This window comes from Crotalus tigris, unplaced genomic scaffold (assembly GCF_016545835.1).
Source record: "Crotalus tigris isolate CLP2741 ecotype Arizona unplaced genomic scaffold, ASM1654583v1 scf7180000024437.13266115, whole genome shotgun sequence".
NCBI lineage: Eukaryota > Metazoa > Chordata > Lepidosauria > Squamata > Viperidae > Crotalus > Crotalus tigris.
Genome location: NW_024100606.1, coordinates 1,818,408 through 1,845,904, shown reverse-complemented (window position 1 = coordinate 1,845,904; position 27,497 = coordinate 1,818,408). Strand labels below are relative to the sequence as shown.

Below are 27,497 nucleotides of genomic sequence, written 5' to 3'. Positions count from 1 at the left end.
AATGCAAACATGTTATGAGGATGTGCAAGTTAGGTATATCTTTTTATCTATTTTTATGGAAGATGCTGAGGAGACAATTGTTAAACATAACCAAAATTACAAATATTGCAGGTGCTTCTGGGCACAGCACTAGCAGCCTTTAGCTGCCAGATGTAAATGTTTATGCATCAGGCTAAACTGCGAAAGTATAAAAAGTAATACAAAGAGAAAAAAAGATATCTCAATATTCAAAGGCATTGGATATATTCTGGCCTGTTGAAGTTTAGAAAACTCCAATTTTATAGCCCAGCCATTACAGGTAGTCCTTAACTTATGACCACAACTGAACCCAAAATTTCTGTTTCTAAGTGAGACAGTTATTAAGTGGATTTTGTCAGATTTTACAATCTTTCTTGCCACAATTATTAAATGAATCACTGCAGTTGTTAAGTTAGTAACACTGTCAAGTAAATCTGGCTTCCCCATTGACTTTGCTTGTCAGGTCACAAAAGATGATCAGTGACATGGGACACTGCAACCGTCATAAATATGAGTCAGTTGCCAAGTACCTGAATTTTGATTAGGTGACTACGGGGATGCTGGAGTATGAAAAATGGTCATAAATGTGAAAAATGGTCATAAGTCACTTTTTCAGTGCTGTTGAGATTTTGAATGTCACTAAACAAACTGTTGTAAATTGAGAACCACCTGTACATATATGCTCCCCTATCACAACAATACCCTTTTCTTAAAACGCTTTAGTCTGCAAATGTATACTTTGGAATGTGCTATACGAAGTTCTGTTGTTTTCACCCAACTCTGATCATTGCAAATTGTAAACCTTAAAGAATCTGTGGATCTGTAGAAAGAGGTTGCAGATAATCCTTTTCATACACACTATTTAAATGTATCTCAAATCAAATTAATCCCGTGTAAGTCATCCCTGCTTCTTCTTCCCATAATAACTGCATTGCATCACCCTGTGCCACAATATGACACAAGGTTTCACAAGAGGGATGGTGCACTGCCTCCTGTTCTTACTGTTTGAAGCATAGGTGCTAAAACATTTACTTCAAAAGATTCTGCAATAATTAGAGGACACATTGTTAATATTGTACCAATTTAAAACCTCTGTGTGTGAGAATGAATGAAAGTGTCTAAAAAATAGAGTAAGGCAGGAGTGTCCTCAGAGTATGGTAAAAGCTTCTACTTTATTGTAGCAGTTACCATTTTGGGTTTTTTTTAGCATTCTCTGCAGACGTCCCTGGAGCAGTTCAAGAAAAAAATGAGAGAGATGACAAGGTGATGTGTATATGTACATACATATTTAAAAAAAAAGATTGTTCTTGTATGTGCATGTGGACTAATGCTTTTGGGATGATGTGTTTGACAAGGAATTTTAATTCTATATATTTTTGATAGTTTTGCAGACTCTAGGGCTAAAATATTGGCCTGCAAAAATTTCAGTGATCAAAAGCATTCATCTTGACTTTTGTAGCCTGGGACCCAGGGTCTAAGAGATACGAAAAATTCAAAAACTCAGAGCTACTTCCATCTGTAAAAATGGGGACGCTGCTTTCAGCCTATCTTTTGAATCCATGAAAGAACCACTTTCCCTTACAAGCAGATGATCCCAAGATGGCAGTGGTGGGGCAGGAAGTGATGTTAGGATTGTGGTGGATATAGGTAGTCCTCAACTTATAATCATTTGTTTAGTGACTGTTCAGAGTTACAACAGCACTGAAAAAAAGTAACATGATCATTTTTCACACTTATGACCATTGCTACATTTCCAAGTGATCAAAATTCAGGCGCTTGATAACAGGCATGTGTTCATGATAGTTGTGGTGTCCCGTGATCATGTGATCGTGTGATCCTTCTGCTGACAAGCAAAATCAATGGGGAGTCAGATTCAATTAACAATTGTGTTACTAACTTTACAACTACTTGATTCACTTTACTGTGCCAAGTAAATTTGTAAGATTGGGAAAAACGTAACTGTCTTGCTTAGCAATGGAAATTTTGGACTCAATTATAGTCATAAGTCGATGATGACCTGTAATTAGAAGCTGTTCAACATATGTATCTATGTTATTTAATCATTATCTACCCCTTGAGGTAAATGCTTTAACTCATGGCAGAGCTGCCTCTATATATTTGTTCCATTTTACTATGAGCTACACTGTGAGTATTCACTGCCATTTTTCATTAAGAATTTCATTTACAACAGAACAGCATAATTAACAAGGTTGCCTGGGTGGCTGTATGATAGCATATTGTTGTTATTGTTCAGTCACTAAGTTGTGCCAAACCTTTTGCAATCCTATGCACACCAGGCTCTTCTGTCCTCCATCGTCTCCAAAGTTTGCCCCAATTCATGTTCATTGAATGCATATCAGATACTAAGCTTAATTTGAAGTAGGACACAGGGGTTATTTATTTAATGGTTTAACTGATCTGTATACTCACTCCTTACTAATCCAATTGGGAGTCAATATGTTGTGAGTTAAATGTGCTGTGGCACCCTTTATATCTTCCCAATCAAAGAGCAACAGCAACATCTCTACAACCCACACTACCACTTCCTGTATGATTCAATGAAGGCCAAGCTTTTTTTTTATCCATCATTCAGCTGTATTTGTTGTGAGCTAAAGCAGACACTAATAGGTTCTACTTCACAAGGGTCCTGTAACTTGATTTCATTCAAACACAAAAGAGCGAGTGAGATATTTTCTTGATTCTTAACTGCCCACTCAATAAACATTTTAAGATTATTTTCTGGAGTAAAAGGCATTTGGAAATCGCCCTGTGCCAGAGCTGTTTTAGCAAGTCTGTGAAGACCCAGATCACACAGACACATTCACATAGCCCAGAATGAGTCATTCTCCTCTTTTTTTGTTCAGCATCATTCGCAAGGCTGTGCCTTTATTAAACTGAGGAATATATAGTTTCACAGCATGAACAGGTGCCATTCCCCCTCCCCCCCTGCCAATAGCTTGTTTTTACAAGGGAACCTTAAGTAACCACCTTCCTTGTTTAACTCAGGATGGAGAAAGACTGTTTCTCCACCACTACTAAACTCATGAAGGCAACTCAAAAGAAGGAACAGCAATTTGTTATGACACACCCCACTTTCATATTACCATTTAGTTCTGGCAGGATTTTGAAATGTTTCAACCAAGGTGATAGTGGATTTTTTTTTTTTTACTAAGTTCATATCACAGTGTGGCTTCTTTAGTTTTGGCTTAGCAGAAAGTGTGAACTTTGCAAACAATGGCTTAGACAAAAAAAAACAATTTAACATTAAAATGAGCCCATTGAAAAATGCTTCTTTTGACGCCACTTTTGTTTCATCTTGGTAGGTACAAACAGACCTGAAAGCTAGAGTTATCCCTCCCCACATACACAAAGTCATTGTTTTTCCTGTCATGTAATAAACCTAGTTTGGTGCTCTGAAAAACAGATGTACTTCCCTTTAAACCAAATGCAATGCAGTGAGATTTGATTGAGAGGCTGAAATCTGCCCAATCACCTAGCAGATCTCTTGAATTTACACTTTTGCCCTTATTCAAATAGCTAAGGAAAGCATGTGATCAGGGATAAAATCATGCCTATTTCTTCTATCCAAAATAAATTTCTGTGGACACCTGCAGGACAAATTGGTTTCCCTAAAAATTAAATGCTTACGAAGAGGATGACAGAGTACATGATGAATGCAACCAGACTCTCATATATTGGTCTTTTGAATATATTACATTGTTCAAAACCTAAGTTACTTGTATTAGGGCATCAATTCTGAACTTCTGGATGTTTGTTGTCCTGCCACAGACCTACTTAATTTTTCTTTTCTGTTTCCTGTGGGAAAGCAAAGATAGAAACAGCCCTGTTTATCCTGTCTTCTCAAGGACAAACTACATTAGATTTCCAATTATACTGAACTGCCACAGGTGTCCTATCAAGGAACTCTGATATTTATCATGTTAGGACAGAGCTAAAATAAGCATAATTATAGTACTATCCACAACACCAAAAATGCTTGTGGAATATCTCTCAGCGCCTATAAGCTCTCTTGCCCAAATCTTATTTTTTAGAACCTTTATTAAAAAATAAATAAATGAATGGGAAGCTGTCAGGTTGCAAACTATAGTTACAGACTTTTGTATAGCCTTTTGATTGGAAATACATCTTTACATATTAAGAAAACAGGAAAGATAAATTTCGTGGGGGCTAGAGAGTACCTAAAGCTCTACTGGCAACAGTGGTGGGATTCAGCCGGTTCGCACTGGTTCGGCAGAACTGGTAGCTAAATTTTGCTGAGTTCGGAGAATTAATGCACAGTACTTCCAGAAGTCCATTATAGGCCTCGGATGTCTGGAGGAGGCCTCCCAGGCCTAGACTGGCCCATCGGAAGTAAATGGATGCCACTTCTGAAAGTTCGTTCTAGGCCTCAGAGGCCCAGGCCTGCATCCAATAAGAGAACCAGTTTTTCAGGTATTTGAATCCCACCACTGACTGGCAACTGCAAGAAACAAATTCATCACTTTTCATTTTTTAAACTTTACAATAAATAGGTGTTTGGCTACAAGTGCTCCTTCTATAATAGCCACAGAATACTTTAGAAGATTGCCTGCTTGTCATCAAAGGATCAGAAATGATCACCAGACACAGAAACTACAACTCCCAGAATTCTCAGACGTATTAGAAGCTTTGAATATTAAGCCACATTGAAAATTATTTTAAATTATGATACCTATAGTTACTTTAAATATACCATTCTGGTCTCTTACCTGGTCACATATTAATTCCCATTTCTTTTCATTATCATACTGACTCAGGAGCTTCATTTTGTCTGGCGGCAGATTCATAGAATTCTAAAAAAAGAGAGAATATTGTTTATACAGAATAATTGTATAACAAGAATTGTGATACGTTCAACCATGTAAAGTTCTTAATGCAGGTAGTCCTCGACTTACAATCACAATTTGAGCCCAAAATTTATGTTGCTAAAGAAGACATTTTTAAAGTGAGTTTTGCTCAATTTTACAACCTTTTTTTGCCACGGTTGTCAAGTGAATCACTATAGTGGTTAAGTTAGTAACATGGGTATTAAGTGAATCTGGCTTCTCCATTAACTTTCTTTGTCAGAAGGTTGCAAAAGATAATCACATGATCCTGGGACATTGTAACTGTCATAAATACAAGCCAGTTGGAAAGCAGCTGGATTTTGATCATGTGATCATGGGGATCTTGCAATGGTCACAAGAGTGAAAAATGGTCATAAGTCACTTTTTTCAGTGCCACTGTAACTTTGAACGGTCACTAAATGAATGGTTGTAAGTTGAGGACTACTTGTAATACTGGAGGAAAAAGGCAAGGCAACAGGACAACAATTTGAGGATACACAGAGAAAGCTTCAGCTATGCAGTCATGACTTTCATCTTTATTTTTTTGACTCTACCCTCTCCCCTCCCCCCCAGGTCTCTGCTTTGAGTAGTAGGCTTATCTGGCCCATTTGTAGTGAGTAATAGGCTTATCTGGCCCATTTGTAGTGAGTTACTCCCATAATCACTGTTTTTCTCCAGTGCTCCCACAACTTGTTCATCAAAGTTTCCTATAAAACTATATTTTTCTTAATTCATTTTCTTTATCTATTTTTATCAGACAGCTACAGATGTACTCCATGTTAGGAGATCTTCTGTAAAGATTCTTTGCTCTGTGTCAGCAGCTTCTGATACTTGGGGGGTGTGAGGGGGGAAGAGAGCCTGAATTTGAGGGGAGGGAATTCCACTTCTTATTGGTATTTTCTCTAAGGGTTTTTTTTGTACTTCTGAAAGTGTTAGAATTGATATTTTCCTCTTCTATATGGATGATGCCATTTTGGGCTTATGATAAGAGGCTCATACATAAACATCAATTTTAACATAAAATAATCAGCAAGGGGCTAGTGGTTGATTGATGGGGAGAATGGAATAATGTAAATGCAGAGGGTGGAGAATCATTTCCAGAGATCATTTTAAGAACAATTTTTAAAAAATCTGGGTCCTCTAGTCTAAACTGTATGATCTGAGCGCATATTTTTCCATTTTTATTGTGAGCTTCCCAGAGTCTATAATTGGGACAGCAGTTATATGCTGTGAAATACTAAATACTATTTGACAAAGGTTCTAAGTTGTTGCACTTTAATTGTGCCTTTGATTTATAGCTAATATAAAAAAGTTTTCCTATATTCAGTTGGAGGTACATTTACAACATGGCCAGAAACATCCCCAGTTATAATTACATCAATTCTCAACTAATAAAGTTCAAGGACTTCTCCCATTTATTTCTACTTTCTACTTGAGTTAGAAGAAATCTGCACTGCAATATGGAAATTTCATTCAATGGAAATTAAACTTTCCTTGGGATGACCTGGTAAATCAAGTCTACTAATAGTCACATGCTACTCAGAAGGCCTGGCTCATTGTACAAAAGCCTGGCTGCCCAAATAATGCTCATATTCATGGACTGCTGTGTTCCTCTTTTGCTTCAACATAAAGAACAACAACAAAAAAAGAAGTCTTTGGCTCCTTGTGATTATGCTTGAATGAAATCAGCATGTTATTTAGAGGACATTATCTCAGTGGCAGGAAGTTGCAAGCTGGCTGTGTGTTTGGTTCTTGCAGCCATTCTTTCTCAACCTGTTCTCATTTCCGTTACAACTTGCTGATTGAACCATTCCACATAGGATAGAAAAAAAAGACCAGTTTTCTTAACAACAAAAAACACTAATAAAGGCAAATATTTGTAGCTCAGGCTTGAAATTAGGGGACCTTGATGCTTTCTGAACTTGTGCTAATGACTGATGATGTTACCTAGTTTGGTTAATGAAACAACTGTAAAAAAGCAAGCCAGCTCTGAGAGCACAAAGGACCCCCCCCCCTAAATTAAATAAAAACTATCCTTGATCAATGAGTGACAACATCCATGTGGAAAAATGTTCTTGACTTCCAATATAGATTTACCAAATCAACTACTCTGAGTTGTAATTATCTTAAATTATAATTAATTATGCATAAACACTATCTTAGTCCTTTGGCTTGATTTGAGATTGCCTAAATATAGTCTGCAAGTAAAATGAACTATCAAGAGAAAAAATACTGAAAGGTATCTGTTGTGTCCTAGGCCTGCTGAAGCAATTCAGCAGGCCCAGAAATGTTGCAAACGGTCCCGGGCAACCGAAAAGCTGAATGTGGGGAAAATAATGTAGGATAAATAGTAGTATAATATGATGAAATTAGGCTTATTTAGTCAGAAGTGGCATAGTTTCTTAGACAGTTTAAAGCTTTGCTGTTCCTACCCAAAAAGGATAAACATCTGTATATTATCTCATCTCTCATTAGTTCTTTTCTTGGCAGAGATGTATATGCCTGAGAGGAGAAATATTTTATCTTTCATTTGTCTGGACGACCAACTGATGATAAACAATTAAAACTTTATGTAAGTCTGACATGAACAGATAGCATAAAATAGGTACATCATCAAAAATCTTCAGCAGTTAATTCCAAGAGATCTCCTTCTTCCCCACTATAAACTCTATCCATCAATCAACTATTTCTCCTTTTCCCATTCTCTCTCTCTCTCTCCAAGTGTTAATGCCCCAATACATTTCTTGGAAATGGTAATCCAAGTTGGAGTATAAGGCATTGCTACTAATGGCCAATTCTGATGATTCATCCAGAAAGGTATTGTGATTGTTGGGATTGAATGCTGCTGAGGTCTCCAATTTTTTATCTCCTTTGGCAAAAGTAATTCCACTGAAGGACCGAAGTTCATTTTGACTTGAAAACCAATCTAAAACCAGCAGAAATGGATATTTTTAAAAAAATCAACTTTCTTTAAAATGCTTAAAAATCAGTCAATAAGCAGCTTGCCCTGATCCATTCTTTACAGCAGTGTTTTTCAATCTGAGCAACTTTAAGATGTGAACTTCATCTAGGAGAACTACACGAAGTCCTCAACTTATGATCAAAACAGAGCCCAAAATTTCCATTGTTAAGCAAGACAGTTGTTAAGTGACTTGTGATCCATTTTATGACCTTTTTGCTACAGTTGTTAAGTGAATTGCTGAAGTTATTAAGTGAATCATGTGGTTGTTAAGTAATTCTGGCTTCCTCCATTGACTTTGCTTGCCAGAAGCTAGCTGGGAAGGTTACAAATGGTGATCCCATGATCTTGAGACAGCGTAACTGTCATAAAATATACACCAGCTTTCAAGCTTCTGAATTTTGATCACATGACCATGGAGATGCTACAATGATCATAAGCGTAAAAAACAGTCATAAGTCACTTTTTTCAGTGCCATTGGAACTTTGAATGGTCACTAAACGAAGAATGGAGGACTACCTGTACTGCTTTACAAAATGCTCTGTGTTAGATTCATTGTAATGTAGATTCAGTCCAATGAGTGGGGAACTGGGCTCACATATTGTGCTAGGCCACAAAATGGTTGGATTAGTTCTGGCTTAGTGCAGTGTACCATTCAAACTCTATAATTTAAAACTCATGGTTTATGTCTCGGGTGGGAATGCAGTCCTAATCTCATACCATGTCCAGAGCAATTCAAAAACTAAAATACAGGAACGATTGGTACATTTTAGCAGTGCAAATTCAGAGGGGCTTAAAATCATAAAGAACCATTCCAAATAAATGCATTTAGAAAGAAATCAAGGTGAAAAATAAGCCCTAAATTATTGGGGAATGCTCCATGATGGCCTCATAAATGAATCTAATACTCCTCTTTCTCATTTTCAAAATCTCTTGGATATTGAGAATATGTGATTTTGAGACTCTACAGGAATTTCCATCTTTGTTGCTATTAATAGCAACCACACTGAAAGAAGCTGCTGGCATTCAAATTACCAGGCAAATTCAAAAACTGCCATAATATAGAAATCAATAGGTCTCCTCTATCTGAGATGAAAAGGAAACATTCCAGCTCTTTTTCAGAGGAATCTCATAGCAAGAAAACAAATAATGTATCATCATCTTGTTGATCTTCATTAGATCTCATATAGTATTGTCTTATCTTCCAACTGACTAGCAGTTTGGCTCTATGGTGAATGCTTGCTTCCATGGCATCACTGGGCGATACAGGGTTCACTGATGTAGGAGGTCTGGAGGTTCAAATCTGGCATGGGCTGCAATCATAATCTAATGACAGAATATCAGAACTAAGGGAAGCAAGCAATCTTTGGGACAGTCTTTGTCATGAGATCTGCTCTCAGAGCCATATCCCTTTCATGTTTCAAGTGTATAGAGTCCTAACCAAGCCCCCTTTAAATGACCTTACAGAATGGACAGAACAATTCTGAATAAGATTGTCTCTAATTCAATTTATTTCTATGCCATACACAACTGTGTAGGTCATAATCAGAACTCTGAATTGGATTTGAGTCTACTAGCACCCAGTAGAGAGACTTCAGAATAAGTGCTATATTATGGATCAATTATAGCTTCCAAGTCATCTTCAAAGATAGTGCACTGCAGTAGTGAAGACATACGATAAGGATGTGGATCATCATAACTTACAGTGGTGTTGGTTACTGGAAACCATGTGGGTAACTAAGCATTGCAAACACAGCAACTTCTGCTTGGGAGCTAGTTTGTAAATCTATTTATTATTTTGCTATACTGCATCTTTTAAGAAATGTCCATCAGACGAAAACTCATTCAAAATTTACATAAGTGGTAGGAAATAAGAGGTCCTGCCACAAATGGCTTTTGTAAATGGATCAATTGTTAAATCAAAAAGCAGGGCAGCCTAACTCACTTATGAATGTATCCAAAAACAGATTTAAAGTTGTCAATTTCAATGTGAACTGATGAAATATTATAAAAATATCACAATTCCCTGGAGTAAACTCCTGCCAAAATGTCTATTCTTCAGAAGTTAAAAAAGACTTTCTCCAAAAAAGCTTTATAGAATTGGGTGACAATATTATTAATTGGTGTTTGACTTTGCTTACAATTCTGTTCCTTGTTTTTCTGATATTTTCTGCTGTGTGCCCTAGGCAAAAAACCCTGCACCTTTTAGCTTTATTATACTATTTCAATGCCTCATTTGGGTGATGATTACTAAAAAGAAATGTGAATAATTTTGCGACTTGGTTTTAAAAGGGCTAATGTTGATAGAGTGTCGAGTTTAGGAATGATTAGGATTTTTATGAGATGGTAAAACTTTCTTCTAAAGGAAGCTATTAAGCAAATAATGCTTTCTTAAGATAATAAATGGCACAGATGTTTACCATTGACTTTTGTTTAAATTGATATCCATTTATGGGCCACATCAGTTCCAGGAGATCATCACATCCTACACTATTCTTGGAACATTCAGTTTTCTTATTTGAGACTTGTTGGCCCATTCTTCCTTAGTGAGATATTTTGACTGAATACTGGGAATACTTCTAGTTTACCTTATAGCCCTGGAATATCTGGTGGTATTCTCTCCTCCTCACCCTACCCCCCACCCCAAATACTAATCTGGTCCAATCCTGGTTATCACTGAATTCTTGAATCAGCCAAAGTCAGCTAGCCATTGATTATACGTAAACAAATGGAAATCCTAAAAGTATCTTATTGTAAAGTACAGATAGTCCTCTATTTATGTTCATTTAGTGACCATTCAACGTGACAATGGCACTGAAAAAAATGACGTTTTTCATATTTACAACAGTTGCAGCATCTCCATAGCCACACAATCAAAATTCAGATGCTTAGCTATTGGTTCATATTTATGACGGTTGCCCTGTCCTAGGTTATGTGATCACCTTCTTGAGCTTTTGACAAGCAAAGTTAATGGGGAAGCCATTACAACCATGTTACTAACTTCACAGCTGTAATGATTCACTTAACAATTGTGGCAAGAAAGATTGCAAAATGGGGCAAAATTCACTTAACAAACGTCTCACTTACCAACATAAATTTTGGGCTCAATTGTGGTCCTAAGTTGAGGACTATCTGTATGGTACTGGGCCACATATGGTGAACCCACTATAAGGGGAAGAATCTTTGACAGAAGGATATCCCCTGGAAAATGAACAAAAGATAGGAAAAATTCCTTGAAAGTAAGAGCCTCCAACAAATTTACCTTAGCATATCGTTTAGGAATCTATTTAACGGTTAAAATAGGTACCCGGCTATTTTTCAAAATGCTCTTTTAAAGCATAATGGAATATAGTACTCCTTCTAAAAGAATGAACATACCCTCCTAAATTTCAAAGTAGTCACACCAAACCACTGCAGTTAACCACTCTTATTCTCCTCTTATTTCTTTGATGATCTGTTCGCTCTGACTTTTAATGCTTGAAAATAAATCCTATCCCCATGATTTACTTTCATTATTCTTGTCAGCACTTCTCAGGATCAGAACATTAAGAAATAAAAACAATATCATCCTTCTAGGGCGATGCTATTGACCTCTTCTCTACATGATACTCCAGGGGCAGAGACTGAATCAAACGTTTCCAAAAATAAGAAAAGGGATGCAGTGTGAACATTAGAAAGAACTTCTTCATGGCGTGAGATTAGAACAAACTGCTATAGAACTTTTATTTTTAGAGATTCTTAAACAAATGCCTGGTCCCTGAGTAGGCTAAGGACGCCATTTCCTGGCTATAACATCGACAGTAACACTTCTACTTGGAGCCATATGTATATTTACTTTGCATTGTTTTAACCATTTAATAGGTTTTATGATGCAGGCCACAGAAAGTCACCTGTTGAGATGGGCAGCTATACAGCCTGAACACCACTCAGGGTTCTCAGCCTGAGCACAACTCCTTATATCTGAGCTGCTCTCCAAAATGATGCTAATACAGGTAGTTCTTGACTTACAACCACAACTGAGCTCAAAATAGCCATTGCTAAATTAGACAGTTGATAAGTGAGTTTTGCCTCATTTTATGATGTTTTCTGCCATATTTGTTAAGTGAATGGCTGTAATTATTAAATCAGTAACACGTTGTTAAGTGAATCTGGCTTCCTCTTTGATTTTTGTTTGTCAGAAGATCACAAAAGGTGATCACATGACCCCGGGACACTGTGACCGTCATAAATATGAGCCAGTTGACAAGCGTCTGAATTTTTAATCATGTCACTGTGGGGATACTACAATGGGCATAAGTGTGAAAAACGGTCATGAGTCACTTTTTTTCAGTGCCATTGTAACTTCGAACAGTCACTGAACAAATGGTTGCCAGTCAAGGACTACCTATATATTTCTTGTGATGGGTGTTAAAATATGGGTAATGTTTGTTGCATGATGATCTGATAGATTTTGAAAGATCAATTTGCTGTCAATGAGGACTGCAATAAATTGAAACAACCTAGGGAACAGAGAAACATTCTTGTATTTTGTTTTGATCCCCACAATTTGATTTTAAGCACTCTGCCCATTACTGCTTGCAGTATTTGTGGGCCTATTTCTATCTCTTCATTAAGAATCTCTTTAGTACCCCGCGGCCTTCTCTCTGTAAAGGTACTTATTTGAAGCCATTTGCCAACTTGAAATTATCAGTTAAGTGTTTTTACAATGAGCTTAATGGATCCAACCTCTTCCCACTTGTCTTTCAGATGTTTTTTTATATCAGACTTGTTTACCTACTTTTTAAACTATTGTATATTTATAAATCATGGTGAGGGGGAGAAATGTGGGATTCCTGTTGCCATTCAGTGGTTTGAAGAAATCTGGCTTGCACTTTCTTTAAGTTAAAAATTCCCTTAGAAAATAATTCATTTTAGTCTCTTGTTTATTTACATCAACATTTCCCATCCTGGAATTCTCATCTATTATTAAATATATTAGCTAGGAATTCGAGGAGTTGCAACTTAGCATTATTGAAGGAGCTAGTCTGGGGCAGAAGGCTTGGATCTTTTAAAACTCAACATTTAAGGAAAATGAATCAAAAGAACCTGGGCAAAAGAGATGGCCCACAAGTTCCCCAGAATCTCTGAAAAAAATCAGCTATATTATATGTTTTATGTAGGGAAAATTAATTAACATAACAGTTAATGTTTAGGTTTGTGTGTGTGTGTGTATTTGTGTCTGCTTCTTCAAGTCAGTGTTGACTCCTGGTGACTGCCAGGACAAGCCCATGCAGTTTTCTTGGCAAGATTTTGTAAGTTGTTTGCCACTGCCTCTTTCCTAGGGCTGATACAGAATGACTGGCCCTGTAGGTTTTACCCTGCTAGCTGTAACTGATTTTAATGGGCAGTGCTCATCTCCGTTTCTTAAACCAAAGAGCCAGCGTTGTTGAGATGTTTCCATGGTCATGTGGCTGGCATGACATTATGCCACAACAGAGAGCATATGGTAAACATGGAAAACCGTTGGGCCTAAGACAGGACTAGAATTCACTGTTTCCCTCTTTCTAGCTTGGTGCCTTAACCACTGCATGAAAGTGGCTCTCTATCAAGTAATTTTTCTGATCCCACCTATTTCCTTATCCTGACCATGCTCAACTTTTAAAGTATGGGTCCTGATAAAGTTATGAAAAGCTGCTGGTGACCTCTAGCCTTCAAAATATTGCACTATATACAGTAACATATTAATTAACTAATGTTTACATAGCCAAAACTAATTTATGGCATACAAAATTTGCACGGGTTTACCAACAATCAGTAAAAATCTATTTGGTTCTACTTGTTTTATAGAGTTGGCTTGCCCAAAGTCATGCAGAATCTTAAATGAAATTCTGAATGACAGTTTCTGGGCTAACATCCCAGTTTCCAGCCACCTAGGATTATCGATGGACTCAGCCATCTAGATTCTGCAGTGACAGCACCATTTTTAAATTAACTATTCAAAGAGAGGGGGAGTTTTCATCGTTTTCTCTTGGTTTTCAATTTCTTTCTTATAAAAGTAAAAAAAAAAAAGTCCCTTACAGATCTGCCTGTATTTGCCATCACAACAAATCACAATCACTTTTCTACACCAGGCCTGGGCACTGACATACAGTTGGCTAAGCTAGATCATTTACTAAAGAATATTAGTGGAATCTCACCATAATGATACAAATTAGAAAGTCCTCAAGGGATCATTTCTCCAATGGACTCTAAGAATTAGATTTCCCAGAGAGTACCTTTATGACTGAATATCAGAAGGATCAGGAATTCTTTAGAAAGTTTAGCAATCTTTGTGATGTGTGATGAATTTTATCTTACAGCAGGAAAGTTGCCTGAGGTATGGAAAGGTACATATATAATATTAAAACCTAAAGAAGGACAGGATTTGACTGACAAGAAATTATAGACCAATATCACTACTTATTATAAACTGTTCACAATGATCATAGCTAATAGATTGAAAATAATATTACAATTTATTAATGAAGATCAAGCTGAGTTTTTACCGAAAAGATAATTAAATATTAGAATGGATATTTAATAATATTTTGAACAAAACAATGAAAAATAACTTGCATTAATTTTTTTTGATGCAGGAAAAAAATTCACAATTTGAACTATTTTATTTTTTATTTTATTTAAAATTTTGACAGATATGAACTTTGGGGAGAATTGTATAAAATTGATAATGTTGAATTATACTTCACAAAAGACACATATATATAATGGCGATTCATCTAAACTGTGCAACATAAAAAGGAACAAGGCAGAGTTGTGCATTGTCTCCTCTTTCATTTATTCCAGCTTTAGAAATATTAAGCAGAGACATAAGTCAAGAGGAGATGATTAAGGATATATATGTCAACATTTGGATTGTAATAAAAAAACACATATTAAGATAGATGAAACAACAAGTATCATTGGTTGGGAAGAATTTCCGTGATTAAGATGAATGTCATGTCTTCAAGGAAAAAGAAAGACTGGTTGCCTTTTTTTAAAAAAAAAGTACCTTTGGAACAATCATGACCTGGATGACTGAGAATCTCCATAGATATGTATGTATAATTGTTAGAAATATTTAAAGAGATTAAAAGAGTGTTTGTTTTTAAATAATGTAAGACTGAAATAGAAATGGAACTGGGTACGAATGATTATATTATTACTAAATGTATAAACTTTTATTGAAATACGAACCAAAAGAACAAATGAAAGAATGTAGGATAAAATGGGGTTTAAAAAAGTTATAATGTACCTATAGATCAGTAGGAAAATATGTGGTGAAAGGTCTGAAATTTATGTTATGTTATAGTCTTAAAAGAGAATTTTTATAAAAAGATATATCATTGACACGTCACTGAAAAAACTGATTAGAATGTATAAAGGTTCTTCAAACATATGTGGGAAATATAACCAACAAGAAGGAACATTTTATCATGCTTCATAGACATGTAAAATGCTAGAACGTTTTAGACTCAATTACACATAATAAATAATACAGAAGATTTTAAAAAGTCATATACTATTGAAACTATTGGCTTTTGAGATTTGATGGATAAGCAGCTGGAAAAAAACTATGGAACTTTATGACAACTGCAGCAAACTGTTATATGCACAAAGTCAGAAATGTTTGATTTTACCCTAAATCTTTGATCTATGGTCCTGGAAATTGCAGAGTTTAGACAATATTCAGCATTATCTCTTGTTTTTATTTCTCAAACTCAGGGAAATGTGAAACTCATATGTGGATGTTTGGAACAGTCTTGCAACTGATGAGGACAAACAAATTGTAATATAATCTATGTAAGACAGAGTTGCTGCAAATAAGGAAATCTAGCACACTCTGGAGGAAGAATTACAATTGGTTTTAGGTAATTTCCATTCTCCTTGATTTCCAGTGCAATTTCTGAGTGAACTCTAAAATGCCTATTAATCTCTGATGCCTTGAATGATATGGGACCAAGTTACTTATACTCAATCCAAATCAGCCCATCCTGTTCTAAGATCTGTAGTGAGAGCTCCTATTTATTGTTTAGTACTAAGAATGGTCCAATTGGCAGAAGTAGGGCAGAAAGTGTCCTCTGAATTCATTACAGCCCAAAAGACTACCTGTTGAGCAGGAGAGGCCTGCTGGGAGCTTCTTACAAACAAGTTGCTGGATCTTGAGTGCCACTTCCTTTCTGCACTATGTTGAAAAGAAAGTACAGTTTTGGGTGTGTGCATATACTGTATGTAGCACTTGGGCACTGTGAGAAGAATCAACAGGAAGTGGGTATTATTTTGAAAGAAAAATGTGGCTTGCTAGCCTGCAGCCCCCAAATTGTAAAATAGAGATACGTTTGCCTTTGAACTCATTGTTTCCACTTCACAAATATGACAAATGATTGTTAATGGACCTATTCTCTAGGAAAGTCTGGTTCATTGGTATTGCAATACCATTTGATGCACGAATTGAAGAGAAACAACTAAAAAAAATAACAAAATACTGCTATCAGCAAATTGAAGTTGAGTGATTGTGGAGGAAGAAAGCAATGGTTGTACCAATAGTAATAGGAGTCCTTGAAGCATTAACTAAAAGGCTCCCTAGAAGAAAGTTTGAACTTACCAGATCTGAATATTCTGACTTGGCAAAAAACCCCACCTTACTCAGAACTACCTATATATTCTAATGTCACCTTAATAGCTCTTAGGTCCTTAGATAGGACTTGAACTGTTAAGTTTTTACCAGTCCCAGACCGTGAACCGAATTGAAGATTAAATCTTATATAACAACAACAGCAATAACAGTGAAATCAAAGAAAGAGACAGAGGAGCTAAATTCTGGCTGCACAAGCCCAACCCTTAAGAACAAATGCATATAGCGCCAGAATTGAGAAGGTGGCAATAGACAGCAAATGCTGCTTTTTCAAAGAAGCTGAAGAAATAGTATCACCTAGTTAGCTGCTGCAAGAAAATTGCACAAAGTGACTTCAAAACAATGGCAGGTCAAAGTATCAACAATGGTACACTGGGATATCAGCATTTTCCTGCAGGCAAGAACTGTTGGGACCACAAAGTTGACAAAGTACTAGTAGTCTTTACTTATTTTACAAACTTTTCAAACTTAGGACAGCCATGGAACAGGTGCTTTAGGAGCCATAAATATCCCTGGCTGCTTTAAATGGTCATGCTACCTCCCCCTCACAGTCATGTGACTGCATGTCAGATAAATATTTGATGGTCACATGTCTGTGATTCATCATGTTTTTTTTTTGCAAAAAAAATCCATTCACATGAATCAGTTCACTTAACAATAGTGGCGTTCACTTAACCTTGAAAAACGCTGGAAAATTATGTCCAGTCACATGGATTCCTCAATGTACAACTGCAACAACTTATTCTAGGCTCAGTAACAGATGTAAGTTGAGGACTACCTGTAATAGAAAATTAACAAGCTACAGTGCTCTAGGACATTAGAATTCAAATAGGTAAGCACCTACTTCATAATATCCCAGACTTAGTAATTGTTGATAAGAAACATATTGAAAATCATTCCAGAGAAAATACTGTGGTTTTACATAGGAAGAAATAGGTGACATTAGCTAAAGCTTGGATATTCTTTACTTTCACCTGTTAATCACCCATTTTATTCAGCAGTTTACTACTTTTGGCATTGCTTCTGGAACTACAAAAGTTGTGCCTAATTGGTTGTTTAATAATAATTTTAACTAACAGCAGCATTAAAGAAAAGATATACAATTTCTGCTGTTTCTGATGAACTGTACAATTTGGACAAAAAAATTCCACTGATTGTATCTATCAAGCTAGATAAGAACTTAGAGAAATGGTTATACTATACTACACTTATATTTATAAGTATTACTATACTACATTTATACATATTACTATTACCGTCCTACACTATATTGTACTGTCTTGTTATGTATATTGGTACCAGTTTATATATTATATAGCATATATTGTTATACTCTACTGCTATACTATGTAGTTGGGATCTTTCCAACTTTGTTTCAGTTGAAGTTAGGAAAGTAAGTATTGTTAATGGACCATAAACCAAATCTTAATTCAAATGAGACAGAGGTGCAGCCTGTGGCCCTCCCCCTAACATATTATGCATACAAAGTCATCCTGTTAAGGACTGCCTACTTGCTCCTGTACTAGAGTCTATCCCTAAGTATTCTCCATTCAACAGGTATATAAGCTAAGAACAAGAGCTGGGCTGGAAACAAGAAATAATACCTGGTATAAGGTCATATGTATCTTGACAGATTAGTAGGCAGGTACTTAGTTGTTAGATCTACCAGGTCCACAGGTCTATTTCTGGTTGAATCTGTTCTTAAAGATTTCACATGAGCCCAGGGTGATGTATGTTTTAGATGCATTCCCATCTGGACATTTTATGGCATTTTCTATATGGAGCCGCTTAATGTGCAAACTTTGCTGATCCAGAGTAATATGAATGGTCTGAATATGAGACCTGTGTGACTCCCTCACTTAAACAAATCCAATAATTATACATTTGTTTCAAGCATGTTTGAGGTGCTCATTCGGCTGCTTGGGCTTAGCTTATCTGAAGAGTACATTGTCCCATAGAAGTCTATCTGGTCTTTAGAAAGTTGAGGAAACAGCCTTCTTTTTATCTTGCCATAAAATCAGCAATATGAGGAAAGCCTTCTCGGTAGATCTTAATGGAGTTCAGACTTTGTGGCCGCTTTCCCAGTGAGCAAGGAATAATTGTTTTAATGATTGTTACTTATGATTCTTTTATCTTCATTTTTATTATTGTTGGTCTGCCAGATTTTGAGAGATGGGCAGTTCAGATCACTATTGCTCCCACTTTCTTTTACTTATATAGGAACTCAGTTTGTTACCTTTTCCAAGGTAATGCTTTTCAATGAACCAGGGTAATATTTACTTCTGTAATACATGAAAAATTCTCATTATTACTCACCCATGTGGCATGCTAGCTCAGCTGCAGTATTCTCACCAAGAGAAAAGAAGCAGCCCAAACCATAAGGAACAAGAAACTGATGTTGGTTTCTTTGCCTTACATTTAATACAAAAAAAATATAATATTGTAAATAGTAATACTACTTAAATGAACTTCAAATGCATTTTCAGGGCATTCCCTTGAATCTCCCAAGACAAAACTCCTGGAGAACAGTCAACAGTATTGGACTATATTGAAGGGTTCCCATTCACAAGTCTCATTCCCTTCCTCAGAAAAACAGGCATAATAACTCTGGGTGATCTTGCTATGTCAGCATGATAGTTTTCAGCCTCCTGCAATGTGTGTATAATAATGGTGGAGTTTTCCTGTATGCATTTGCAGGATTATTTTTATGCTTTCACTGTCAGAAAAATACCACTAAAAAGTTCAGCAGTTAGAAATATTACAAATTGTTGTCTTTTTTTGGTTTTGTTTATTTGTTTTAAAATAAACATATGATTAGATTCTGATTCTTTCCCTCCCCAGAGTAGCAATCACTTCTCATCATAGAACCACTGTATGTTAAAAAATACTATGTCTTACTGTGAAAAGGAAATCAGAAAATTTCTTCTACTGTGCCTTCTTTCATGTAGTATATATTTATATATATATTTGTGTGTGTGTGTGTGTGTGTGTGTGTGTATTTGTTTTCTGAGGTTTTCACAGGTGTTTGTATGTAGGTCTTTGGTTATTTGGGTTTTCTCCCGCGTCAAATTGGAAGTGTCTTAGCGACGTTTCGACGAAGTCCCATTTGTCATCTTCAGGCTGGTGTTTAGAAGCACGAAGCCAAAAACACCAGCCTGAAGATGACGAATGGGACTTCGTTGAAACGTCGCCAAGACACTTCCAATTTGACATGGGAGAAAACCCGAATAACCAAAGACACATATATATATAGGAAAGAGCTTCTTAAAATAAATGAGCAGAATAGTAGCCTTTTTTTTTTTGCTTCATATCTTGGCTTTTAGAACTATTAAAGAAATTTCCTGCTCCGTTAGCTGAACATGCAAGTGATATATATTCTCCAATCACAAAAGTCAAAGGGCATAATGAAAAAGCAGGACTATAATTAACTACAAATAAAACCAAACCGACATGGCAACCAGAACTGACAATTAAGAAGAGTTTTGTTGCTTTTGAACTTTATAGTGTTGGAGTAGATTCCTGAAAATACCATGGGTAGCCAAGAAAACAAACAAATGGAATTACAGAACAAATCAATCCAGAGTTCTCACTCAAATATAAATGATTAACCTCAAATTATTATATTTTAGAAATATTACACAAAGACCCAACTCCTTTCGGGAGTCATAATCTGGAAAAGTCAGAAGGAAATTTTCTTATTAGAATAACAGAGTTGTATGGGACCTTGTAGGTCATCTAGTCCAATCTCCCATCCAGGTAGGAGACCCTACACCATTTGAAAAAGAGGAAAAGCCACAAGGTTGATTAACCCAATTGTGGCAGTGATTATACCATTTGAAAACCTGAAAAACCAGATTCCAGAAAAATCATTCTAAAAAGAGTCTATTTATGTGGATGTTAACACCAAATTGATTGCTCTCAACCAACCAACTAGAAAGCTCCAACTTCATAATTCTCTTTTCATGAAAAAGATAGAATATGGTTAACAGACTTATTTTTAAAAGCCTGGAAACCAGATTTAGCACATAAGATGTTGATTGCTTAAAGCTCAGCTTATACCTACATAAAGCATTAGAAGATTTCTGCAGTGACCATTAGAAGCAATAATCATCTGTTGTTATATGTGGATATATGCATAGCATACAAACATTCCAGGTAAATGTAAATAGCACTGCAAATTAGCCTGCTTAGTTGAAATGCTTAATGTCAGATCAGACTCAGCGGTGAGATTCAGCCAGTTTGCACCACTTTGCCAGAACTGGTAGCTAATTTTTTTGTTGCCCAGGCCCAGAATGGACATCCGGAAGTGGCATCCACATAGAGAACCGGTTGTTCACATATTTGAATCCCACTACTGATCAGACTGTTGGATTATTCATTCCTGCATTAGGTACTTTGATTGCCACAATCTCTTCAAGTAGTTCATGAATTTTTTTTTTCTATCCTAGATCCCCAATTTTCTATTTCAGATATGGCAAGGATTGACCATGGGAACTTTGCCATTGTACAGATTATATTTGGCAACTACCTTTTCCCCAGTTCAAGTCACACACAGTACTATTAAAGGGAATCCATTCACATTTCTAACCAATGTTATTAAATCCGAGTTGTATTTTTGCACCTGGGGACTTGCCCATAGGCTATTGTTGTTACATAAAGAGTGGGTTGGCATCATAACCAAAAAGGGGGAAAAGCTTTTACTTATATATACAGACAGATTTGAACTACAAAATTAGATTATAAAAATTGCATAAAATTCCTCTACAGTTCTTTTACAATTTTTGAACAGCTGCTAGCATACTACGTTTGTTTTTGGCAGTGATCAGTTTCATCTTAACCGTTTACTCTTCACCACATTTCCTTAAAGTTATTGACAAACGGCCCATGTGCTTTTGCAAGAGCTGAGCTCTCAAAAGACGGAAATGTCTTGCACAAATCCACTTCCTGTTCATGAAGATGATGTGGGTTAAAACAAGCAACCGAAGTTTGAAAACTTATTAGATGTCCCTAGCTACAGAGTTACTTCAAGCTGACATATTGTTCTTTCACTTCACTCTTCTTCATCTCCTTCCTATTTCTCTTCTTCAGGACCTGTCTTCCCGCTAGAGACCCAGGTTAAACAGCTTCTTGGCTTCAACTCATATTGGCTCTGATCTCAATAAGGAAAGAAATTATGTTATTCCTCCTGTCATTCTTTACTTATTTTTTCCCCAATATCTTGCCCTTTCATAGGATCTGACAGAGGCCATAGGACTTAAGCCATCAAAGTGATAAATGGAAAGCATAATTAATTATAATGAATTAAGATTCTTGTAATTAGAAAATGATTGACAGAATATGCTTTAGTGTATCAGCCTCAAGAGTATCCTATATGCATAACAATGCTTCTGAGCCTCAACAGATCCCTGATGCAGTTCAGAAATGAGAGAGTGACTGCAGCTTGCAATGTTTTGCTTACCTCCTGGTACAAGTAGTTCTCAACCTATGACTACAAATTTCCATTGGTAAGCAAGACAATTGTTAAGTGAGTTTTGCTCCACTGTATGACCCTTCTTACCACCATTGTTAAGTGATTCACTGCAGTTGTTACGTAGTAACACAGCTGGCTTCCCCCATTGACTTTGCTTGTCAGAAGGTTGTAAAAGGTGATCACACAACCCTGGGACACTGAAACCTTTATAAATACATGCCAGTTGCCAAACATCTGAATTTTGATCATGTTATCATGGGGGTGCTGGAACGGTCATGTAAATAATGGCCATAAGTCACTTTTTTCAGTGCTGTTGTAACTTTGAACAGTCACTAAATGAATGTTTGTAAGCCAAGGACTACCTGTTTACATGACTGTCTTCTGAGTGGCTATAGCTATTGCGGGAACCAATTTATGGGAGCATCAGTGACCTGCTCTCAAAATTCCAGATGTGCACATTAGCACTTCCATTGCTGGGGCTCCTGCCTTAAGGGCTTCACTCTATAGCACCTCTCTGCTTTAATTTGGGGATGGAGAGAAGACACTTGTAGCCCATCCATGTTTTCCATTACTTTCTGTATCTTTTCCTCAGCACAGAAAAGAAAACCCAGAATAACTTTTTTCTTTTTCCTGCCTGCTTGCCTGCCTACTGAAAGCTGTATGTTTTGAAGCAGTCCTTTTGTTTGCCCTATTCCTTTATGACATGCAATGTAATCATTACAAAAAAAGGCTTTGCCAGTGCAGGTTTGAAGCTATAAACAGAATCCAAGAAAGCAGTTTATCCTATTTGTGTGTGCACATGTCTATTTCATAGCTAATTTTGAGTGTTTTAGTATTAGGTTTTTTAAAATATAATCTGCAGGGACCTTTTAAAATTTGACCTAGTTTAACAAACTTCTTGCTTTGAGAGCTGTTTTATTTCTAAGGCTTGAAATGATTTAAAGCACCAACTTTAAATCAGGAACTGTAGATTAAAGGCATATTTCATTTTTTAAAGCTACATTGGTTTTCATATATTGTTGCTGTGAGAATATAATGCAAAATATAAAATATCCTTTCGTTAATGGGTGGTAACACCCATCTCTTAAACTGTGCATTTCTTCATACTTCCTTATCATAAAAAGGCGGTGGTCTTCCATTTTTGGTAACATACAAATATATTTAAATTTAATCAGTTAATTGGCTCAAAGATTAATCACTGGGCAGTCTGGGCTCTTTTTATTTTTTCTTAATTTTGTGGGATTTTGCTCAGTTGCATAAGTCTGTTTATTCATCAGGTACTTGAACTTGTAGCACACTCAAATCCTGGTCATGTGTCAAGAGAAGAAGCAGGTTTCAATCTTTTCCACCTCTTGTTGAATAACTGGGAGTGAGTGATCCACCTGCTCCAGATTATAATGTCAGCTTGGCCTTCTCAGGGATAGGGAATCTGAGGACCTCCAGCTCTTACGTACTATATGTACAGTTCCCAACAATCCCAATTAGAACAATCAATCTGAAAAATGATAGATTTTCATCAGTGGTCATCAGTTCCTCATCTCTGTCTCTAAAGAATCATTTTTTCATGCTGAGATTATTCTGGATCCAACCTTATCCCCAGAGATTCCAATAGTATCTGTAACAAACTGTTGTGACTTGACTTGCCAGTTGGGCTAGTTATATGTGGACTACAGTATTGCAATAATGTTAAGACTGACTACTATAATGTGTACAATCAGGAGATGACTTTGTTTAGAAAATTTAATATAGAATACAGTTCCTTAGCTATTAGATGAGACTATATCTAAAGATATTAAACACATTAAGTGTATTTCCCAAACTGGTTCAAAGTCCCTTTAAAATTCTACATGGCTTGGGATGCAGATATTGAAAAAACATTTACAGGTGATCCTCGACTTAAGGCAGTTTGTTTTGCTCAAAGTTACAATGCAATTGAAAAAAGTGACTTATAACCATTTTTCACACTTATGACCATTGCAGCATCCCCAGGGTCACATGATCAAAATTTGGATGCTTGGCAACTGTGTCATATTTATGATGGTTACAGTGTCCTGGGGTTATATGATGAGCTTTTGTGACCTTCTGACAAGCAACGGGGAAGACAGATTCACTTAATAACATGTTACTTACTTAACAACTGCAATGATTCACTTAACCACTGTGGCAAAAAAGATCATAAAGTGGGGTAAAACTCACTTAGTAAATGTCTCGCTTAGCAACATAAATTTTGGGCTCAGTTGTGGGTGTAAGTTGAGGACTGTCTGTACTCGCATACCAACGAACTCATAAATAAAGACAGGTGAGGAGAGATCTTTCCTCCAGGCAACTTTCACCACTCAAAGTAAAACACAGAGAAAGAGAAAACCATCTCAAATTCCCTCCAGAGAGGCCTACCTATTAAGACTATTGCTATCCTTTGGCACAGAGTTCTCACAAATGACCAAGCTCAGATTGCTCTATTTGGATCACATTATGTAAAGGCCAAGGCCTTTAGATAAGTCTACAGTATAATGGAGTCTTATAATTCCTTCTATTAGTAGAAGGAAATAGGAAAGGACAACCAGGAGCAAAATGGCAATTGATGGTTGTTGGAAGATCTGAAAGACAGAGTTAGGAATAGACTGGCAGGCAGAAAATCTATGTGGTTGCTAAGACAACAACATGATGATACATAATTAATCAGTATCTTTTGGCATAGGGAAGATTCTTTTCTTCCCTAAAATTTTCAATGGGTTGTGCCCTTCTCCAGTTTGGCATCCCCCTACTGTATTGGAAATGCAACTCTTAGAATTCTCAGCCAGGATCCCACTGGGAATTCTGGAAGCTGTAATCCCATATCTGAAGAACACCATACTGTACCTATTTTTCCTTCAATTTAATTATTTTATTTATAAATTTTACCTTGTTTTTATGGAATGGCCTGGAAGCTTTGCTGAATGGCAGCAGGTAAACCTTTCAATTAAAGATGCAACCTTTTAAAATACATAAATAATGGATTTCAGTTCTAATGTTTATGGAGGAACAAGCTCCATTGAACAGTACGATTTACTTTTATGTAAAAATACATAAGATTGCTCTGATAAAGCTTGGTGAGAGATTTATAACTTCAAAACTTTACCTGGATAATAGGTTAGAGCTTCTCCACTTTTAAGAATCTATGGCTAGCAGGCTTCTTTCTCAGCCACAGTTTTTCTCCTCTTTTCAGAGGCAGATTATTGGGAGGAAGGAGGACAAGGCAGCTGTGTGATAATGTTACCTCAGGAAAATCAAAGCAATTTCAAGGATAGGCAGGGCAAAGGCTACTACTGTATAGACTAGGCAGTGTGGGCTTTGCCCTTGATAAACTCTTGTTTCCATTCAATTGTGAGAAATAAAATGTGGGAAAAATTCACTTGCAGTTCAGAAAATAAATAATAGGGAAATCCCCAGGGATTTTGATGAGAAGCTGCAGCCACAAATGAGATGTTTTTTTATGAGCACCTGACAAAAAAAAAAATGTTTCAGACAGCCAGAGTTCTTTTGCAGCTTTCTTATGCAAAGGGCGATTCCTGGCCAGTGTTTGTCCAAAATGAAAAGGATTACTTGGTCTCGAAGATGCATTTTAATGGCCTGTTGGGGCAAAGGTCCACCTGGTGGAAAGCTAATGCATTAGCCCATTATGTAATGGTGGATTATGATCTTGGTTTGTCTTGTCTGTGTCATGTTTTTGGTTTTTAAGTTGTTTTCTGGTTTAATGCTACATACATAAAGCCACCCAGAGTCACAGTTTGTGAAATGGGTGGCCTATAAATTGATTAAATGAATAACTCAATAAAATTCTAATAGCCCCTAGATCAGTGATGGCAAATCTTTTAGAATGCCCAAATTGCAACCCAAAACCCACTTATTTATTGCCGGGTGCCGGGTGGGCATGGCCCACTGCGTGGGCATGGCTGTAGTAGTCATGGCAGATTGGATGGGTGTGGCCAAGGTGGGCGTGATCACCTCAATGTTGCTCGTGGGGAGGGACGCCTGTGGGGGCAGGGAAGAGTTGGGGGAGATCCAGAGGGTCTCTGGCAGGTGAGGCAGTGGGAGGAGATTCGTCCTGCGGGGTGAGGTGAGGCGAGGCAGGGCGGGGGTGCCATTGTCACAGGGCAAGGTGAGGCAGGGGCCGGGGCGGCTGCTGCCTGACACCATCAGCCCCTGCAGACAGAGACCAGTGAGCACATGAGTGCTGGGATGCATCCAGCCATGTGGGACTTCGGCGAGTTAGCAGGCAGCTGGTTGAAGAGGGATGGTTGCCATCTCCGGGGCATGGCGAGAGTGCCCACAGAGAGGCTCTGTGTGCCACCTCTGGCACGCGTGCCATAGGTTCGCACCCCTACCCTAAATTCTTGACTTTTCCTTATAACTGGTAACTACACATCAGATACACAGGCTTTCTAGAGACTATCACATAACTATACTTTTTTTTCTTAGCACTAAACTGAAGGTATTTTACTTTACATTTTAAAATGTTAGTTTTCAGAGAAAATAACATTTTACAGCTATTGAAATTTATTTTCAGTAGCTTTTCAGAAACCAGGAGGACTCTCTGCCTCCCACTGACAAGAGATGTTGTTATTAATATTAGCATTATTTCTATTATAATTAAAAATACAAATTCTAATAAATTATGATTTGTCTTGCAGTAACAAGACAAATTTTCCTCTTGAGTAACAATGTGGCTAAAGAAAGAATCAATAGTAGTTGAAGAACTGGTAGTTGTACTTTAGCTTAAATAGCTCTGCAGAATTAACAGGTATACAACTATACCATAAGGATGGATAAGGGGGCATTATATTTATTATTAATAATAATAGTAATAGTAACAATAATAGTATTAATATTCCTTTGATGTTTTTTCCCCCCATTCGATTGTGTCTGGCAGTCCCTAAAATATTTGGCAAAGTTTTATTAGAAGTGGTTTGCCATTGCCTTCTTCCTAGGGTTGGGAGACTGTGACTGGCCAATGGTCACTCAACTGGCTAGGTGTCCGAGGCAGGACTAGAGCACAGGACCTTCCAGTTTCTAGCCTGATGCCTCAACTGCTATGCCAAACATGATATGCAATTAAGCAGTGGGAATAATTTTTCTAAAATAATTTGTTCCAAGTCGGAAGTGTTATTTTTTTCTGTTTTAAATAAACTAAGCTTCGCAGATTTTTATTTAGTTCATTTTCCATGGGGAGCAAGAGGAAATCATGCTTCCAATTTTTGGATAATTTGCTTATAAATGTTAATAGTGCAAATTTTGAGTACTACAGAACTTATATAAAATGGTTTCAAAGTCACATGAGGTCCAAGGGTTCCCATCTCTGTACCAGTAACTGCCTTAGTTTGCCAGAAGCAGTTTACCCAGAGATCAGCACCAGCTTTTCCAACTAATGCTTTCTATATAGGTTAGAACACCCCACTATAGACAATGAGGGTAATGTTCTGAAGATGAGAAGAGTTGTTCTAAGCACTCTAGGCAGCAACTGGAGGTTTCCATCAATAATTAAGGTGACACAGGGGA

At 36.8% G+C, this 27,497-nt stretch overlaps 1 protein-coding gene across 7 annotated transcripts in view; it reads right to left on the bottom strand.

The window, feature by feature from the left end:
* Positions 1 to 27,497, bottom strand: part of FMNL1 (formin like 1) — a 112,534-nt gene that overhangs the window by 78,395 nt on the left and 6,642 nt on the right. For 4 of the 7 annotated variants that reach the window (XM_039331319.1, XM_039331322.1, XM_039331320.1 and 1 more), the window contains exon 2: positions 4,767 to 4,850. In XM_039331319.1, the coding sequence (XP_039187253.1) occupies positions 4,767 to 4,850 (84 nt within the window). Of the gene's footprint in view, positions 1 to 4,766; positions 4,851 to 18,808; positions 18,828 to 27,497 lie in introns of those variants that run through there. The other 3 variants (XM_039331325.1, XM_039331326.1, XM_039331323.1) reach the window with 2 other exon arrangements.